The following is a 20,448-nucleotide window of genomic DNA, read 5'->3' on the forward strand; positions in this document are numbered from 1 at the left end:
TATGAAAGTTGCTAAGATTATCAAACAAGGCCTGCATTTGGCCCAAAAGAGTTAATGGAAAGCAGCTCCCTGCACTGTTTTAAAGTATCCATGTCAATTGTAAGATAAACAGAAGTCAGGCTTTCGTAGGTGTAAGAAAGCTCCATGAAAAAGCTTCACCTTGAAAGAAAAAAAAAAAAAAAAAAAGTCCCAGAAAAATTTCAGATTAGTTAGAGACATTTCTGTTGTTTGCCCTTTGGTCAAACACCCTCATCTTATCCAGCTGCCAACAAACTTGCTGATATTTCTTACCATGCAAAGACGTACAAGTTTCAGAGTTTCAATCCATGGTTTTTGTGCATATTTTAGATGCAGCTTGTCCATTAAAGCATTTATTGAAATAAGTTTCACAGGATCTGGAAAATATTTTGAAATTTTCTAACATGCAATACTGTATTTTACAGGTTACTTTATCAGTAAAAAGAAAATGGTTTGTTCATTAGACCCATTCTACTTAAACTGTATAGATAAGTTCATAGATGTTGCACTTCAAGAAAGGAAACAGAGGAAAGATGGATTTGAATTTTTTATACAATAATTTAATCATAATAGGCAATGTTGAAATTTCTCAGGGTGCATTTCTGTGTGTTAGTTTTGTTTTTCTACATCTTTCAGGGGTTTGTGCAGGGAAATGTAGACTTCACTTCCATGTGGATAGAACCTCATGCCAACATGGAGCTCATTGAAGACTTAAGGCTTAATTAGCTTACAGAGATAGGCAAACGGGGCAGACCCTGTCTTGATCCCTGGCACAAGGGGCAGCAGAGGGAGAAAGGCAGTCCCTGACAGACAGGGAGAAGGGAAAACAAAAGCCACCTCTCGGGGGCGGTCAATGGAAAAGGAAACAAGACAACCCCAGGGCCGGCAGTGACATGGGAAGAGGAAGGGATGGGAACTACAACAGGAACAGGATCAGGACCAAGGGCAGGAACCAGACTGAGATCAGGGCCCCAGCAGCTAAGCCACCACAATGCTGCACCTCTTGACCAGGCATGGGGATCAAGGAATGGGTATAGGAAAGGGGTCCTCTATGAAGTCAGGCCGGGGTGCCAGGGTAGACTTGGCACCCTCAGTCTCTCCCCCCGCTCTCCACAACAAAACAGCAGTCACCACCACAGGAGCAGAGAAGATACAATCACTCAGTCCAGTAATAGTACCCCCCTCCACAATGTCCTGCAGCAGCTCTACACACAGCTCCCCTTCTTCTTCCAGGACACCAGCAGCAGCCTCAGAAGCAGCTGCAGCCAGCCAACCAACTAGCCAGGAGACCCAAGGATGGTAGCAATGGTGGGGTGGGTCACTCCTCTCTGGAGAGCAGGCCACCAGGGCACTGCAAACAACAGCCAGGGAGACAACAGGAGGGGTCTGACCAGGGGAGAAGCAGGGCAACAGAAGCTGCCCCAACTGAGAGCTGATACCTGACCCCACACTCTGATCACTTAAACATTAATTAGGTCCACCTGTATATTATGGAATGAGTATAGGAAGCATTCAAACTGGCTCCACCTCTCTGGCACTGGATGGGGATCAGTGGTGGGAAACAGAGCCCAGGCAGGAAGGTCCAGGAGCTATCCTGACAATAAATGTCACTTGGTGCAACCAGGAGCAATCCAAACACAAAAAGAACGTCCTTCCTCCCCCAAGAGTAAAAGTCACTCCCAACAGTTGGAGAGGGGAGTATCTTCCGATCATCCTAATTGATTGATCACATTGCTAATTGATTGATCACATTGCAAACTTTCTAGAATAATATCAGAAGGGAGGAAATTCCTCTCCCTCCCCCAGCTCGCAGGTGGGGATAATAGAGGGGACACAGAGGGAAAGAGGGACTTTTTACACACAGCTTTCCTCGTTGTGCACGATGCCGCTGCACAGAGCTGCCTGCCCCCACTGCATTCAGTGCAAGCACACTACGCACGTGGGAGGGATTTGGGGCAGGGTGTGCAATGCACCCTCAGAACACAAGCGGCTCGGACTGGAGGGGGGTTGTTGGGGGACCCACTGGCCGCTTGAGAGGCTAGGGGCAAGCAGGAGCTCAGATCCCAAGTACTGAACATGTGGAAGCGGTTTGCGGGCAAACAGAGCAACCACATCTTCCCTGTCTACTCAGCTCCGCTGAGCGTGTAAAACCCCCAGCCTCAGGAGCGACCAGGGCCAGCACGCCCCCAGGCACCCTCATTTACCAGCATCCTGGGACCCTGCCTCACTGCCGCAGGAACCTGGCTGGGGCCAGGAGCAGAGGGACACCTGCTCGCTCCTCTCCTTGGGACTGGGGAGAAGCTGCATCCTCTGCATCTCCAGGCTGTTTGCTGGGCTGGGTCCTTACTCCTCAGCCGCTGCCCCCCGGATACTTGCAGCAGCAGCTGTGGCCCAGTCACTGGAAATTCTTCCTAATGAGCCGGGGCCACAGAGGGCACGTGAAGAGCCCGTGAGTCTTCCCCACACCCAGCGCAGCCCTCAGCCTGAGCAGGAACTTTCCCCCAAGCCGGGGGCAGCTGCTCTCTCCAGTAAGGCAGACACGGTGACCGAGGGAGATTTTAAATGTCTCATTCACACACAGAAAAACCCTATCCCCGCCCCTTCCCGAGAGAGAGCCTAACACACGGCAGATCCCCTCCCACTTACCTACTCCATCCCTCAGAAGGGGGAAACGGAACCTCATGACAGCAAAATGCCCGCCCCTTAGCCCAGCCTCAGGAGAGGAGACACAAAGCAAAAGCTCATCCTTCATATTTTGTTCCACCCCCGAGATAACAGAGATTGCAACACCCCATCTCCCTCCCAATCAGGGATTGCCCTACACTCCTTCCCAGTTTAGTCATTTTCCAACCCCTCCCTGTAAATTTGAATATCTCCTCTAATTTCAATTCCCCAGGGAAAGTACTGTCTCCCATCCTTTTGTGCCCCAGGAGGGAGAATATATAAACACATGGGGGAGGAATTCATAAAAAAGCAGTTAGGCTCCCACACCAGAGCTGCCCTTCCAGTCTAGGAGCTGGAGTAAAGGATGTAACCCTCCATGCCATTTGCATGGTGTCCAACTGCCATTGGATTTGGGGCCCAGTGGCTGTTCCCCAGGCCAGCTTCCACTATTTCTCTTCATACTTCCTCTGTGGGCCTCAAGGACCCACACCTCTCCCACATAGAGCACAAGGAATGGGCTGTGGTCCCCCAACACCAGGCTTAATCTCAAGCACTGTCCTTAAACTTCGTCCCCAAACGGAGGAGTTATGGAGTCTTTGCTCTGAAGGGCAGCCCAACACTGGAAGGAATGCAGTACTGCCTGAAGGTGTCTTGTCTACATCATATGGTACTGTTTAGATGTATGGTACTATTTGCCTTTGTTCTTTTGTTTGTTTTAAACAATGCCTTCACACCATTATCACCACTCATACTGTGAAGTCAGACTCATAACATATAAAGGTACTGGTCCTGCAAACACTTAAGTGCCTGAGTAGGATGTGAACAGTTCCATTGACTTCAGTAGGATAACTCCAAGTTACGCAGTAAGCGTTTGCAGGATCAGGGCCATGGGCCTAGTTTGGAGGTGGCAGGGGGGGTATTCCTCCCCCAAAACTGCAAGCATCGGGGAGGCTTGGAATTTGCCCCCACACACATGTGTCTCCTTTGGCCTGACTGGAACTCCCCCTTTCTCCCCCCCCCCCAAATATAGAAGTCAAACTATGCCTATGATCAGGGCCTAATAGTCTTGTGGGAAGTGGGACAAACCTTTGACAATCAGGGCCTTATCCCACAAATACCGGGACAGGTGCCAGAACCACAGAATACAAACAAATGTATTTTAAGCATGCAGTAGGGTGAAGTTATATGCTTAAGTCACAGTTTGCAAAATGACAGGTTTCAGAGTAGCAGCCGTGTTAGTCTGTATCCGCAAAAACAATAGGAGTACTTGTGGCACCTTAGAGACTAACAAATTTATTAGAACATAAGCTTTCGTGGACTACTGGGCTGTAGTCCACGAAAGCTTATGCTCTAATAAATTTGTTAGTCTCTAAGATGCCACAAGTACTCCTGTTGTTTTTGCAAAATGAGGTGCTCATTTATGCTGAAGATGTAATTAAGTGAATGCCCAGCTGCCCAATTGTTTCTGTACTCTTATTAGGTATACTTTAGTCTCAGCCTCTGAAGAGCTACAGTTTGAAATTTTTTGAAGTGACTTCCAATATAATTGCCAGCTTTACCTGTGAAAAATAGGGCATCTGTTTGAAAATTTAGGCCAATTTTTTTCCAGTAATTCCAGAGAATCATTCTTTGGCTCAGATTTGTTTGAATTTCTTACTGAAAAACAGGCTTCCTACTAGTCAAGATCTGTTTGATGGCCTGAGTGAAATGAGTTGAAATCTCAGTCTAATTCTACTGAACAGAAATGTACATCACATAATACACCACAACAATTAGCAGTACTGAGTACTTCAGTGATAATTTTAATCAGAGAGGCCAAGGCTCCTGGGCCTGATCCAAAGCCCACTGAAGTTAGAGAGTTTTTCCATTGACTTTGATGGGATTTGATCAGGCCTTGAATGAGCATGCAGAATGAATTGCCCTCTCACCCTACAAAAGAGAATGCCTTCAAAATATAGTGAGAAGTCTTGTGCTGCTTGCCTTCTCTGGTAGCAGCTGCTCTGAGAATAGAGGATTTAAGCCTCCAGTGCTCTCAATCTAGCACTGTTCATAAGCTTAAAATTCACTTTAGACATTTTTGTAAAAGAGGATAAAAGAATCTTTTCTACTGGGCTTGAATTTTCATCACTTTATTTAGATATTATATTTTGTGCTGCCTGAATATGGATGTTTTGTTGCCAACCCTTTGTAGGGATGCTGCTTGTCTCGGAACAGTGCTTCTCTGCTTGGCTACATAAAAATAATAATGTGCGCTATCATTATACACAAGTAAGGGGAGCTTATATATTGATTGAAAGCTCCTCACATAAAGCTATTGTTCAGACATGTACAGAACTATTGTATCAAGTTATCATACGCAAGAGCAGAGTTAGAAATGTTAAATAATTAAAAAGAAGCCAGTTATTACAAAAAATGAAATGATTAAGCTGTGTCATTAAAAAAATTAAAGGCAGCAGGCCAGACTCTATTCTCAATACATGAGATGATTGGAATCGCCATACCAGATCAGAGCAGTAGCCCCTCATCTAGTCTAGCCTGTCTGTGACTGTGGTAGGTACCAGCAGCTTCTGATGAAGAAACCTTGCAGTGAGTAATTGTGGAATAATGTCCCCTCAGGGAAAGTGTCCTCCTAAATCTGAATAGTTAGAGGTTGGTTTACGCCCCAAAGCTTGTGGGTTTATATCTCTTCCAGAGCTCTTTTATAAATTAGTAATTACTATTATTACTCTGTTTGCTGTGTTGTTGTAGCCATGTTGGTCCCAGAATATGAGAGAGGTAAGGTTATTACTCTGGTTAGTCTTGTTATACTTTTCCAAATCCTGCTAAGTTCCTGGCCTCGATGATCTCTTGGGACAATGAGTTTCACGGGATAATTGTGCATCCAATGAAAAAGTACTTTCTTTTATCAGGTTTGAATGTATTACTGTAGTTTTCCCGTTTCATTGAATGTCCCCTTGTTCTTGTTTTCTGCAAAAGGATCAATACACATTCTCAATCAATACACCAGCATGAATCCAAAATAACTACTGGCTTCAGTGAAGTTACTCCAGATTTGTGACCATGCAATAGGGACAAAATTTGGCCCCTTGTTCACACTCAACAACATTTTTAATAAGAGCAATTTGGAAAAGGTTCAGAGATTTTGATTTTTTTTAATGTAATGTAGTGGATTGTTTGTTTTTCTATTAATAATATGCCCAATATAGAAACTTTGCATATGAATCTTACACGTAAACAATAAATCAGTAACACATGTCTTATCAGATTTGTTCAAATACTTTCTCAGTTCTTTTCCCAAGAGAGGAAAAAAGCCCTTTCTATATGTAAGTCCTCAGTTGGATAGTGGTGGATTGGAAAACAACAGCTACGTAACAGCTCACAGTAACTTAACACAAATAATTTAGGACAGCAGGTAAAAGTCACAGTGTACATTTGAAACTACAGAAGATATTTAGCTATGCAAAATATGATTGCCTGAACTGATATTTGGCCAGGACATAAAGGTTAACACCCTGTTCTTTCAAAAAGTTTAATGGAATATAAAATAATTTGAAATGGTTAGAACCTAGTTTTAAATCTCATTCAAAAGACAGAATAATGCCCTCTAGCATCTTGCTGGAGCACTGGTCAATAGCCACCAAAACTACTGAACAACCAACAGCATTTCCTAACATAGCCTGGCCAGTCTTCCATTTTAGCACTAGCTAAACTCACCCCTGCTTCCTAGACCTTTACGGCTAAAGGCCATGAACATTACACTGTAGCTTTTAATACTTCATTTACTCACTACCTCATATTTACAATTACAGTATAGTATTTTGTACATGAGAAAGGATTTTTTTCCCCAGTATCAAAATCTCAGTGCCTGTATTTCGCTTCACTAGAACTATATAGGCTGATTCAATTTCACTTCATAACTTATAGAATCAGCCTCTTAGCACTCTAAGTCTACAGTGTGAGCCACTTAACTCTGCTAAGCTTTGGCTGCTTTTCTCTCACCTATCATCGAGCGGCGAACAGCAGAGGCTAACAGAGGGAGTTTGCCTGGGATCTGTCCGAGAGGAGGTACGCTAAGTGCTGCATTGGGGGGCTGTGTTGGTGAGTATCTGAGTGTCTGTTGCTGGGACAGTTTGTCAGTTTGACCGTGTGCTTGATCGCTTGCTTGAAAAGTGTGAATTGGGAGTGCTTTGTTCCAGGTGGGCCTTGAGTGGGCCTGACTGGTATATAAGGGCAGTCAGCAGTGAACCAGCTGAGTGGCGAACAGCAGAGGCTAACAGAGGGAGTTTGCCTGGGAGTTCGCCTGGGGAGAGCTCACTGAGGCTTTCATCTGTGGGTTTCTCTGAGTAGTTACTGCAACAGCTGAGGAAGCTCTTAAGAGGAAGATGATATGGAAGGTGAGCAATCAGCTGTTGTAACCTGCATAGGTTGTGCCATGTTTGTCTTTCTTCCACAGGACAGAAGCAACTTTGTCTGTACAAAGTGCAAGCTGGGCTCCATATTGGAAGAGAAGGTTCGAGGTCTGAAGAAACAAGTATCGACTCTGCGTTGCATAAAGAAAATGAAGATTTCCTGGGCAGATGTCAGGAGATGCTTCTACGGCCACAACGTTCTGAAGATTCAGAGCAGGCGCAGCAGGGACAGAAGGATGGTGAAGAAGTTTGGCAGCATGTGACCTCCAGAAGGAGAAAGAGGAGCGTCCATGTACCAGCAATGGAGATACAGGTGAGCAATCGTTTCCATGTTCTCTCTACAGGTACTAATGCAGAAAGTGGACTAGATGACACAAGTCAGTGGCACTGCTATGGGTACCCGCATGGCCCCACAGTATGCCAACATGTTTATGGCTGACTTAGAACAACGCTTCCTCAGCGCTCGTCCCCTAGTGCCCCTCCTCTACTTGCGCTACATTGATGACATCTTCATCATATGGACCCACGGAAAGGAGGCCCTTGAAGAATTCCACCTGGACTTCAACAATTTCCACCCCACCATCAACCTCAGCCTGGACCAGTCCACACAAGAGATCCACTTCCTGGACACTACAGTGCAAATAAGTGATGGTCACATAAACACCACCCTATACCGGAAACCTACTGACTGCTATACGCACCTACATGCTTCCATCCAAGACACATCACACGATCCATTGTCTACAGCCAAGCCCTAAGATACAACCGAATTTGCTCTATCCCCTCAGACAGAGACAAACACCTACAAGATCTTTATCAAGCATTCGTAAAACTACAATACCCACCTGGGGAAGTGAGGAAACAGATTGACAGAGCAAGACGGATACCCAGAAATCACCTACTACAGGACAGGCCCAACAAGAACAATAACAGAACACCACTGGCCATCACATACAGCCCCCAGCTAAAACCTCTCCAGCGCATTATCCACAATCTACAACTTATCCTGGAAAATGATCCCTCACTCTCACAGACCTTGGGAGGCAGGCCAGTCCTTGCTTACAGAAACCCCCCCCAACCTGAAGCAAATACTCACCAGCAACTAAACACCACACCACAGAAACACCAACCCAGGAACCAATCCCTGTAGCAAACCTCGTTGCCTACTCTGTCCCCATATCTACTCTGGCGACACCATCAGAGGACCCAACCACATCAGCAACACCATCAAGGGCTCATTCACCTGCACATCCACTAATGTTATATATGCCATCATGTGCCAGCAATGCCCCTCTGCCATGTACATTGGCCAAACCGGACAGTCCCGCCGCAAAAGAATAAATGGACACAAATCGGACATCAGGAATGGTAACATATATAAGCCAGTAAGTGAACACTTCAATCTCCCTGGTCATTCTATTACAGATTTAAAAGTCACTATCATTGAACAAAAAAACTTCAGAAACAGACTTCAAAGAGAAACAGCAGAACTAAAATTCATTTGCAAATTTAACACCATTAATCTGGGCCTGAATAGGGACTGGGAGTGGCTGGCTCATTACAGAAGCAGCTTTTCCTCTCCTGGAATTGACACCTCCTCATCTATTATTGGGAGTGGACTACATCCACCCTGATTGAATTGGCCCTGTCAACACTGGTTCTCCACTTGCGAAGTAACTCGCTGCTCTCCATGTGTCAGTATATAATGCCTGTAATCTGTAACTTTCACTCTATGCATCCGAAGAAGTGAGGTTTTTACCCACGAAAGCTTATGCCCAAATAGATCTGTTAGTCTTTAAGGTGCCACCAGACTCCTTGTTGTTTTTGTAGATACAGACTAACATGGCTACCCCCTGATATCTGAGGGAAGGGAGCAGAAGGAGACTCCATCGATTGGAAGGCAAAAGATGCACTGTCCTAGGGATGGGGGTTCCACAACCACCACTCCCAAGAGGAGGAGGAGGGTGGTGGTGGTTGGGGACTCCCTCCTCAGGGGGACTGAGTCATCTATCTGCCACCCCAACCAGGAAAACCGAGAGGTCTGCTGCTTGCCAGGAGCTAGGATACACGATGTGACAGAGAGACTGCCGAGACTCATCAAGCCCTCGGATCGCTACCCCTTCCTGCTTCTCCACGTGAGCACCAATGATACTGCCAAGAATGACCTTGAGTGGATCACTGTAGACTACGTGGCTACGGGAAGAAGGATAAAGGAGTTTGAGGCGCAAGTGGTGTTCTCGTCCATCCTCCCTGTGCAAGGAAAAGGCCTGGGTAGAGACCGTCGAATCATGGAAGTCAACGAATGGCTATGCAGGTGGTGTCGGAGAGAAAGCTTTGGATTCTTCGACCATGGGATGGTGTTCCAAGAAGGAGTGCAAGGCAGAGACTGGCTCCACCTAATGAAGAGAGGGAAGAGCATCTTCGCAAGCAGGCTGGCTAACCTAGTGAGGAGGGCTTTAAACTAGGTTCACCGGGGGAAGGAGACCAAGTGGGGAAATGGGATCCTGGGAGGAAGCACGAGCAGGAGAGCGCAAGAGGGGAGGACTCCTGTCTCATACTGAGAAAGAGGGACGATCGATGAGTTATCTTAAGTGCCTATACACAAATGCAAGAAGCCTGAGAAACAAGCAGGGAGAACTGGAAGTTCTGGCACAGTCAGGGAACTATGATGTGATTGGAATAACAGAGACTTGGTGGGATAACTTACATGATTGGAGTACTATCATGGATGGATATAAACTGTTCAGGAAGGAGAGGCAGGGCAGAAAAGGTGGGGGAGTTGCATTGTATGTAAGAGAGGAGTATGACTGCTCAGAGCTCCGGTATGAAACTGCAGAAAAACCTGAGAGTCTCTGGATAAAAGTTGAGAAGTGTGAGCAACAAGGGTGATATCGTGGTCGGAGTCTGCTATAGACCACCAGACCAGGGGGATGAGGTGGATGAGGCTTTCTTCCAGCAACTAGCAGAAGTTGCTAGATCGCAGGCCCTGGTTCTCGTGGGAGACTTTAATCACCCTGATATCTGCTGGGAGAGCAATACAGCGGTGCACAGAGAATCCAGGAAGTTTTTGGAAAGTGTAGGGGACAATTTCCTGGTGCAAGTGCTGGAGGAACCAACTAGAGGCAGAGCTTTTCTTGACCTGCTGCTCACAAACAGGGAAAAATTAGTAAGGGAAGCAAAAGTGGATGGGAACCTGGGAGGCAGTGACCATGAGATGATCGAGTTCAGGATCCTGACACAAGGAAGAAAGGAGAGCAGCAGAATATGGACCCTGGACTTCAGAAAAGCAGACTTTGACTCCCTCAGGGAACAAATGGGCAGGATCCCCTGGGAGAATAACATGAAGGGCAAAGGGGTCTAGGAGAGCTGGCTGTATTTTAAAGAATCCTTATTGCGGTTGCAGGAACAAACCATCCCAATGTGTAGAAAGAATAGTAAATATGGCAGGTGACCAGCTTGGCTAAACAGTGAAATCCTTGCTGATCTTAAACGCAAAAAAGAAGCTTACAAGAAGTGGAAGATTGGACAAATGACCAGGGAGGAGTATAAAAATATTGCTCAGGCATGCAGGAGTGAAATCAGGAAGGCCAAATCACACTTGGAGTTGCAATTAGCAAGAGATGTTAAGAGTAACAAGAAGGGTTTCTTCAGGTATGTTAGCAACAAGAAGAAAGGAAAGTGTGGGCCCCTTACTGAATGAGGAAGGCAACCTAGTGTAAGGTGGATAGAAAGCTGGCTAGATCGTCGGGCTCAACGGGTAGTGATCAATGGCTCCATGTCTAGTTGGCAGTCGGTTTCAAGCGGAGTGCCTCAAAGGTCGGTCCTGGGGCCGGTTTTGTTTAATATCTTTATTAATGACCTGGAGGATGGTGTGGACTGCACTCTCAGCAAGTTTGCAGATGACACTAAACTGGGAGGCGTGGTAGATACACTGGAGGGTAGGGATTGGATACAGAGGGACCTAGACAAATTAGAGGATTGGGCCAAAAAAAACTTGATGAGGTTCAACAAGGACAAGAGCAGAGTCCTGCACTTAGGACGGAAGAATCCTATGCACTGCTACAGACTAGGGACTGAATGGCTAGGTAGCAGTTCTGCAGAAAAGGACCTAGGGGTCACAGTGGACGAGAAGCTGGATATGAGTCAACAGTGTGCTCTTGTTGCCAAGAAGGCTAACGGCATTTTGGGCTGTATAAGTAGGGGCATTGCCAGCAGATCGAGGAACGTGATCGTTCCCCTTTATTCAACATTGGTGAGGCTTCATCTGGAGTACTGTGTCCAGTTTTGGGCCCACACTACAAGAAGGATGTGGAAAAATTGGAAAGAGTCCAGCAGAGGGCAACAAAAATGATTAGGGGTCTGGAGCACATGACTTATGAGGAGAGGCTGAGGGAACTGGGATTGTTTAGTCTCCAGAAGAGAAGAATGAGGGGGGATTTGATAGCTGCTTTCAACTACCTGAAGGGGTGTTCCAAAAAGGATGGAGCTCGGCTGTTCTCAGTGGTGGCAGATGACAGAACAAGGAGCAATGGTCTCAAGTTGCAGTGTGGGAGGTCTAGGTTGGATATTAGGAAACGCTATTTCACTAGGAGGGTGGTGAAGCACTGGAATGCGTTACCTAGGGAGGTGGTGGAATCTCCTTCCTTGGAGGTTTTTAAGGCCCGGCTTGACAAAGCCCTGGCTGGGATGATTTAGTTGGGAATTGGTCCTGCTTTGAGCAGGGGGTTGGACTAGATGACCTCCTGAGGTCCCTTCCAACCCTGATATTCTATGATTCATTATCACACAATCCCATCTATTGTAAGACTAAGGCTTTATAGACAGACATGGGACAAAAATAGTTTTGTGGCAAATGATCATGAATGTAAAAATGAAATTACCCTAGTTTATCTAATAGACATATTTTTCAATCTGGGAATAACTGGGAAGTGTCAAACATTCCTGCATGATGGCAGCACTGCTGTCTCCGAGTATTCATTGCTTGGATCGCCTTTTCCATGTTGAAGGGAAACAGCCATAATTCCTCTCCAGACCCTGGTGTGAATAACCTCATGAATGAACATGGCCAGGCTTCATAATATATATATATATATATATATATATATATATATACACACACACAGAGTTTTATTTGGCAAGGTTTTAGGGGCCACAGGAATGACTGATTACTGGTACAGGCAGGGCTGGCTCCAGGTTTTTTGCCTCCCAAGCAAAAAAAAAAAAAAAAAAAAAAAGAGCCGGAGTGCCGTGCCACCCCAAAGGGCCAGAATGCCGCCCCTTGAAAAGTGCCGCCCAAGCACATGCTTGGGACGCTGGTGGCTAGAGCCGTCCCTGGGTACAGGAACTATTTTCTGGCTCATCCCCCCCATCTCCAGTCCTTCTAACCTTTACTACAGAATTTTAATAATTAAGGGCCATATTCTACCACTTTTATTCATGTTGAGTAATACCTTATTCAGTTGAAATCAGTGGAACTACTCATAAATGGCCTGATCCAACACCCACTGAAGTCCATGGATTACCTCCGGTTGAATGCAATGGGCATGCAATCAGGCTCAGATTAAGGTATTCGTGCAGAACTGAGCAGAATTAAAATTACAAGGATTTATTTTAGGTCCAAATTGAAAATGTTACATCTGGAAGAGAAAATAAATGGGAGATCAAGGGACAGCTGAGATGGAAATTCAGGAAGGGCAATAGGTAGGAGGGATAAAGATCACTTGGGGGATAGAGGGAAGGAGCTAGGGTGGCGAGACACTTACAGATTAATAATACATAGCTCTTACATGGTGCTTTTCATCTGTAGCTTTCAAAGAGGTCAGTATCATTATCCCCATTTTACAGCTGAGGAAATTAAGACACAGGAGGGAAAAATGACTTGCACCAGAGGTAGGTCCTGAATCTAGCTTTTCTAAGATTAAATCCAGTATTCAGTCCACTAGGCCACACTAGAATAGAGATAAGGTGAGGAAGACATGAAGGAAGAAAAAAGTAAGTAGCTGGTGAAAAATAATGGACTAACACAAGGGGAAAGGATGTAAAATAATTAGTGGTAGAGTGAAAACATGAATAGGCAGAAGAGGAAAAAATGGAATAGAGAGAAGAGAAAATACAGCTATAGAAAGGAATGAAAAAAGAAATAGCAAGAAAATACATACAAATTTAAGAGCAGAAACATGTATCTATTTTATTTACCATATTTTTATGGTATTATCATGGTAGAAAAGGGACAGCTGAAAGGACAGAGGGTCTACTTTAAGCCTGTGGACTTAAACTACTGTTGGGCCAACAGTGGGTTGGAAAAGAGTCTTCAGATTGAAATGTTCTGGGTGAACTTGACTAGGATCCTCTCTCTCTTTCTCTCTATATGCAGAGAAGAAGAAAAACTGTATGTGATGCGTATAAAAGTTTTATTGGTATAGTTTTGGGATGGACATATTATTCAGGCATGATGACGCCATGAGTGAGTAATATAGGTCACTCCAAACCAGTAGCAGTAAAATCTTTATACCATACGTCACTGTCACATCATCCCTATGTGCTATAAACTTACAAAGTAACTATTAACTAATATCTTTCCAGAAACTCATAACATTTTCTCAAATAGCTTTTATAGTCATAATAATGTTGCAATTTCTATGTTCTGATTTCTCAGTCTGTCAAGTGCTATATCCCATTGAAAGTAGATCATTCCTGGCAGTCTAGTGAGATGAAACTCCTCCTCCTAGCCCTGATGATTCATGAAATATCTGTCTTTAAACCTGCCAATACTCCTCAACTAATTATTTTACACTGCATCTCAAGCTTCTGAGCTTCTCTATACACTCAAAGAAGAAAACATTTTGGGACAAGAAAAATGGCTTTTATTTGAAGGGTAATTGAAGTTTTGGAATGCTAGAAGTTATACAGCAGAGAGAGATTATGGGCAGAGTACAGGTGATAAATGCAATGTATCTCATTACCCTGCAATTTATTACAGTAATACCACATAGATTTGGGGTGTTCACAATCTGGACCTGAATTTTGCATCCTGAACATATCTAATCTTTATTATTTGTTTGCATATCAGTAGCACCCCAACTGATTGATCCCATTGTACCTGGTGCTGTGCAAAAGCGTAAGTGATCATCCCTGCCCTAAAGGGCTTACACTCTAAATAGATAAGTCAGAGAAAGGGAGCGAAGGGAAACAGAAGCCCAGAGAGGTGAAGGCCAAGATCCTCTAAGGTATTTAGGTGCCTAACTCCTCTTGATTTCAACAGGAGTTAGCCACCTAAAGACCTGTGAGGTTCTGGGCCGAAGTGACTTGTCAAGATCCCACAGCCGAGCCAGACAACAGAAATGAGATCACTTGAGTTCCACTGTAGTGCATTATCCACTAGGCCATGTTGCCTCTCTCACTGTTACACTGTTAACAAATATTAAAATTTTCATACCTATACAAGCAATATTTTGATTTATTATTATTCATGCCTAATATTGGACAGAGGAAGTTGAAACTTTCTAGCCATTTACATTTTTCATTGGGTAAGACTGTTTCAGAACACACAGTCCTTGAGATTTGTGGTTTATTTCCTTCAATACTGTTGCTTAAGGTGTCAATTAATCTGCAAGCAAACCTCCTCCTACACACTTATTACTTTAAATATAAAAGGCATGTTAAACTTAATATAATTGTGCACCATTCTTAAAAGAGGAAAAGCAATTCATGCATAGGAAATACTACCACCTCCATAGTGATTGCAGTTCAGCAATACCTTCCAGTGGAAATGCCTGCCCACCCACAGACACAGCAGATCCCCAGCATATACATTTTCTGCTGAAATAGGAGGTTGCTCTCAAAAGCAGTCAGTGACTCTGTCCTCTTTCTATTTTTGCACCCTAGATAAATGGAATCTATTCAACCCTGATGGATTTATTGAAATCTTACAGGGAAAATTGGCATTTCTTGCATGGTAAAGCTGCACAGACTGCATTTTCTGATGAGAGTGGCTCATTCATGTATGTCACCAGAACCCTGAGCTAAAATTACAGTCTTAAATTATATATATTTTGTGTGTGTATATATACTGTGTATTATAATACAAAAATAAATTGAAAGAGAAAAGTTTTTGCTGCTTTGGATTTCATACTCTGTACTGGAATAGCACAGCAGGGCTTATCACAGGCACTATGGCATGATCTTTATACTCCATAGTATAAAATTATTTAAAACAACTGAAGTTCTTAGTGTAGCATTCTTACTATTTAAATTATTATGCAACATCAGACCTGACAAATATAAAATTGTCTAAGTCTGTGGTTAGTAACACACTAAACATTTCCATGCATGTTTTGTATACATACTAGTACATGTGCTGGTAGACAAAAACAGACAATTGCCACATGCCTAGAAATCCTAGTTCACAGCTGTAAAGACAGGCAGGACCTGATTCTCACTGCCTTGCACCTTGTGTTTTAAACTGGTCCAGAGAATTTTAATAGACTTTCTCAGAAATATTTCTGTTGATTTGATGTTAGACAGCTTATTTTTACATTCCCCTAGCACAGGTGTAAATAATTACATAGGTGCAAAGTAAGGGAGAATCAGGCCCTTGGTTTTATAGAAATAGGTTATACAAAACCTAGCATCAAGAGAAATATTTCCATGACATTTTTTTTTTAAATCCCAATGGAACAATTTAACAAACAAACAACCCAATAAGTGTTCCACTGAAGCCTTTGCAATCCCATGTTTGCATGAGAACCTGAAAGTGAAATGTATTATTAAATGACTTTAAGCAAACATAAAATTGACTAATCTATTTTCATTTTATAAACTGAGTGAAATGCAAAAATTAAACAAACATAAATAGTGAAAAAATATATTTGTTACGTAAGTAAAGAAGTTTGTTTTGTAAAAGCATACCAGGGCAGATTAATTGATATATAAATCTAGTTTAAAGTGGAATTGTAGTTTTAGAACTGGACGCTGAATTCAGTGGGAAATATTTTCCTTTAAGATTCTGTGTTTAAGAACTGCAGTAAACTCTTATCTTGTGTTTTGCATGCATCCCAATGTTTAATGAACCACAGAAGTACAATCACTGCTAATGTGACAGATGGCAAGTTAGTTGTGCTCACATTTCCCACTTTTCAAAAATATTCAGTTTTAAATCAGAAGAGGGGAAAAGATATTGTGAAATAGGCTTTGTTACCATGAAATATAAAACCTTTTAGTTTGGGCTGCAGGATAAAAATGACATTTGTCATCTCAAATGATTGACAATTGGCAGAACTATGACTATATCTAACTGGAAAAAGAGTCAATAAAAATCATAGACATTTATTTAATGGGAAAATAGGTGCTTTTTTAGAAGTGATCCAATTCCCACTACAATCAATTAAAAGACTTCCACTGACTTAAATGGGATTTCCATTGACTTCAGTGGGAGAGGTCCCTTCTTTCTGTACAGTGGAAAGTGAAGGTGGATGATTACCCGTTAGGGGTATGTCTTCACTACCCGCCAGATCGGCGGGTAGCGATCAATCCAGCGGGGATCGATTTATCGCGTCTAGTCTAGACGCGATAAATCGACCCCCGAGCGCTCTCCCATCAACTCCTGTACTCCAGCGCCACGAGAGGTGCAAGCAGAGTTGACGTGGGAGCAGCAGGAGACGACTCACTGTGGTGAAGACACCACGGTAAGTCGATCTAAGTATGTCGACTTCAGCTACGTTATTCAAGTAGCTGAAGTTGCGAAACTTAGATCGATCCCCCCAGAGGGGTAAGGGAACACAAAAGAAGGAGAACAGTTGCAGCGTACCATGCTGACTCACAGCCCTGCATTACTGGTAGTAGCCCCTTCACAGCAACAATGGACATTTGGAGCTCCATGGGATTTCAGGGTGCATGGCTGACTGGAAAGAGATGGTGAAACTAAGGGGCAGACATTCTAGGCAGCATTAACATCTGATTCACAGCATCTCCCAGCTTCATAACAGGAGGCAGTGCAAAGTTGCAGACCAGAGGACCAACAACAGCACAGCGCTGACTCAGTCACAGTTACATGTGAGAAGACCTTGGCTATATTGATAGAGACACAGTAGCGAATGCAGAAACAAACACAGAGATACATTTTAAGTGGTGCACTGCAACTTTATTAAACTTAACACAGAGGAGGGGCGCTACTCACCCTGTCACCATACTCTTATCTCCCAGGCATGTTAAGTGGTTCTATTTCAGGGGTTACAAGACTCCCACCATATAACTTGGGGTAGATTCTCCTCATCATACCACTAAGACTCAGCTCACTATTCTGAGTCCTACTACCCACCACATGCCACTCCAGGAGGACAGAGAGTACTAAAGTGGGGACCTCAGCCCCCAAAGACCATAAGATCTTCCCCTATCCCCTGAGGCCCACCAGTGAAATCCCAGGTCTTTTACTTCTGGGAACCATTCCTTTTAACCACACTAGAAACCGGCCACAAGCTGCAATGAACTAACATCCTTACCGAGTACTATCATTAATTATTAAATCCTATTCCTATTTAACTTAAACTGCACCTCCAGGATCTGGCGAGGAAAATTAAAAACTTCTTAGGCCTTTGCCAATTTGACCCAATGGGAAGAAAAAAGTTGTCTCTGACCCCAAAATAGGTAATCTGTAGAACACAGCTCTGAGGCTATCCATCCAGGGCAAGGAGGGTAGAGCTGCTGAAACAGAGCCAGAAGAGACTTTAGATGGCACTGTGCTAGGGTTTAAATTAATGAAAAAGGGCAGGGGACCAATCAGCTCTCTTCCTCCCAAGCTAGTGAATGGGTGGCTAGAGACTCTGAAGGGAAGGGACACCCTGCATCCCCTCTGCTTGTGTTCTTCTCCCTTGTTCAGCAGGGGCTGTCCCAAATGAAGCCAGTGCCATCAAGTTCCCCACCTGTTGAGGTGGGTGGCTGGCATTACCAAAGAGCAGGCATTCTATACAGATGCTCCAAGATCTGCAGGGTTGGGATCCCCTGCTATCCCTAGGCTGTGTCCATATACAAGCTCATACTCCTATTCCTTCCATGCTGCTACTATTTCCACTCCTAAGAAGCAGCTAATGTATGAATTTCTCCCCAGGGTGACACATGCAGAATGTTTTGCATCTGTTTTCCTCTGTCTTCCATAATTTGGTGATATTTAGCCCCAGGTTATCAGATTTCTCTGATTTAGTTTTGTAGGGTCAAAGATAGGTCAGTTTGTGTGGATGAACATGCTCATAGAATTGAGCATTTTATTAGAATGACTTCATTGGAATGTTCCCATGTTGTGATATCGTACCATGCATTTTCTAAAGCTCTATGGGAGATGCAAAAATTAGCTCATAATAAACATGGAGGCCAAAGAAGCTACATCCCAGGGAAAGATTGACCAAACACTGGCTAAATGCCTAGGATTTGACATTGTGGAGAAAAGTGAGCACAGAGAGCAGCATTAAATGATTATAAAATGTTCAACCAGCTCTACAGCTGGTCAAAATGTTAAAAAAAATTTTTTTTGCACATCTCCCCTCATTATTTTTGCACAAATCTCCCCCGCCATCACCATCCTCTGCATCCATTGTTGAAACAATGTTCAAAAATTTTCAGCCAGCTCTAATTACCAGTGATGTCCTGAACTGACTAGACTACCGAAGTGTTACAGTTTGATAAGCCAAACATGCAGACCAGGTACTCACTTTTGATAATATAACAGGGTTTAGTGTTTATGTAATTGTACTAAATTGTGCTGTTCTTAATTTTGAAACAAATTTCTGTTTAAGTCAAGGGTTTATTAGTACAAGATATGGTTATTAAGGAGTTAACAGGAGCTCCCCTGAGATATTGTTATAACACTGAAATGTGGTCTCCTCCTATTATCCCTGTGTTTCACGTGGTTACTGTAAATCATTCTGCTCTGACTGGGCACTGAGTGACCACAAAATATAGAACCATCTCAACTTCAGACTACCCCTTCCTTCTTACCTTGTCACTGCACCTAAATTCAGTCTTTTGAATATCTTTCCTCTGCTTCTCCTTCCCCTTGAGGAAAGCTCTGGTCTTTCTTGCCCTCACTAAAAATAATAATCTTTTTAAAATTAATAACACGTGCCCCAACCTGTTCCTCCCAGACACTAACACATACACTTCCAACCCCCACTAGATGTCAAAACCCACTCCAAACACACTTCTGTTCTCAACATCTTATGACAATCTAATGAAAGATTTCACCGGTTTGGGTTTAAAAACTGTGGTCTTCTCAGATATGACCCTTACCTTTTAAACAGAAGTTTATAGACAGACCATGGCAGTCTTGATTAACTGAAAAGCCTGTTCTGACCAAGGTAGGATTTCTGGCTGATCATCAGAGTCAGGTGGGTATCTTAAAAAAATCCACCAGTACTCACTCTAATAGAAATCTAATTTAATTTTGAATGTGTACTATACAAAGAAATCAAGAGAGTTAGTTACTAATATTAACAGATGATGTAACCTCCAACATCTTAAATATGGAAGTATGTACACATAAAGGAAGTTTACATGCCTGCAGTTAAGAAAGTGATCCACTAATGGAACCAGAAGATTGCTGATGATATGCATCCTACACCTGATCAAGATGGCTGATGTCTCATGCTATATCTAGTATTTACAAGTTTTTCATTAGAAAATACAATCCAGCTCTGATATGAAATCTCATTTTGAAAACTAAGAAATAAATCCACTAGGCTGGTTTTGGCCTATAAATCCCTAAATGGCCTGGGTCCAGCCTCAAGGAGAGATGGCTTCTCTTTCTATGATAAACTGCCAAAGTTGTGATCAATGCAGTCACTGATGCTAGATACCTGTTTTTTTTGTTTTGTGTGCAATTGTCCAAGTTATTGCCATGTGTAAAGGGGAGGCTCGGTTAAGGGCAGACTGAAAATCAGGCTGTTATGTTCTAATCCAAAACTATGTTGCTGCTAGTTCACATCTGTGCTGACTTCCTGAGTACCTGCAGGAAATACTTTAAGAATGATTGGATTGGGAGCTTGGAATGCAGACTTTTCCCAGTTTTCTTTTTTCCTCCATATTGTACTTTTTGCATTCTTACTATCTATCTTTTCTCATCTATCGCCCTAACTTGGATATTTTTTTAACTGCTTCTTAAGTCAAGTGCCAATCAACAATTAAAGATAACACTGAGCGTGCCCTAAATGTCCATATTCTCACAGTGAGAAGTCCCTTGTCCCAGTGTGCATACCTGGGGATTTCCTTCTTCCTCCCTCCTTTTATTATTGCCTTCTACTTTCTTCTGTTTAGGGCTATTTTCTAATAACTGCACAATCGCTTTTAAAGTCCTGTGTGTTGATCAGGTGTT

At 43.4% G+C, this 20,448-nt stretch overlaps 1 protein-coding gene across 5 annotated transcripts in view; it reads right to left on the reverse strand.

Annotated features, from left to right (window-relative positions):
* LOC117872598 (mediator of RNA polymerase II transcription subunit 1-like) overlaps positions 1-20,448 on the reverse strand; it is a 44,775-nt gene that overhangs the window by 22,610 nt on the left and 1,717 nt on the right. For 3 of the 5 annotated variants that reach the window (XM_034761235.1, XM_034761234.1, XM_034761238.1), the window contains exons 1-2: positions 2,665-2,771; positions 292-395 (exon numbers count right to left, since the gene is read on the reverse strand). The exons of 1 other annotated variant lie outside the window; for it this stretch is intronic. In XM_034761235.1, coding sequence (XP_034617126.1) covers positions 292-395; positions 2,665-2,770 — 210 coding nt within the window. In that variant the 5' untranslated portion in view covers position 2,771. Of the gene's footprint in view, positions 1-291; positions 396-2,664; positions 2,772-20,448 lie in introns of those variants that run through there. One more of the 5 variants, XM_034761236.1, reaches the window with a different exon arrangement.

The sequence above is a fragment of the Trachemys scripta genome, chromosome 2 (assembly GCF_013100865.1).
Source record: "Trachemys scripta elegans isolate TJP31775 chromosome 2, CAS_Tse_1.0, whole genome shotgun sequence".
NCBI lineage: Eukaryota > Metazoa > Chordata > Testudines > Emydidae > Trachemys > Trachemys scripta.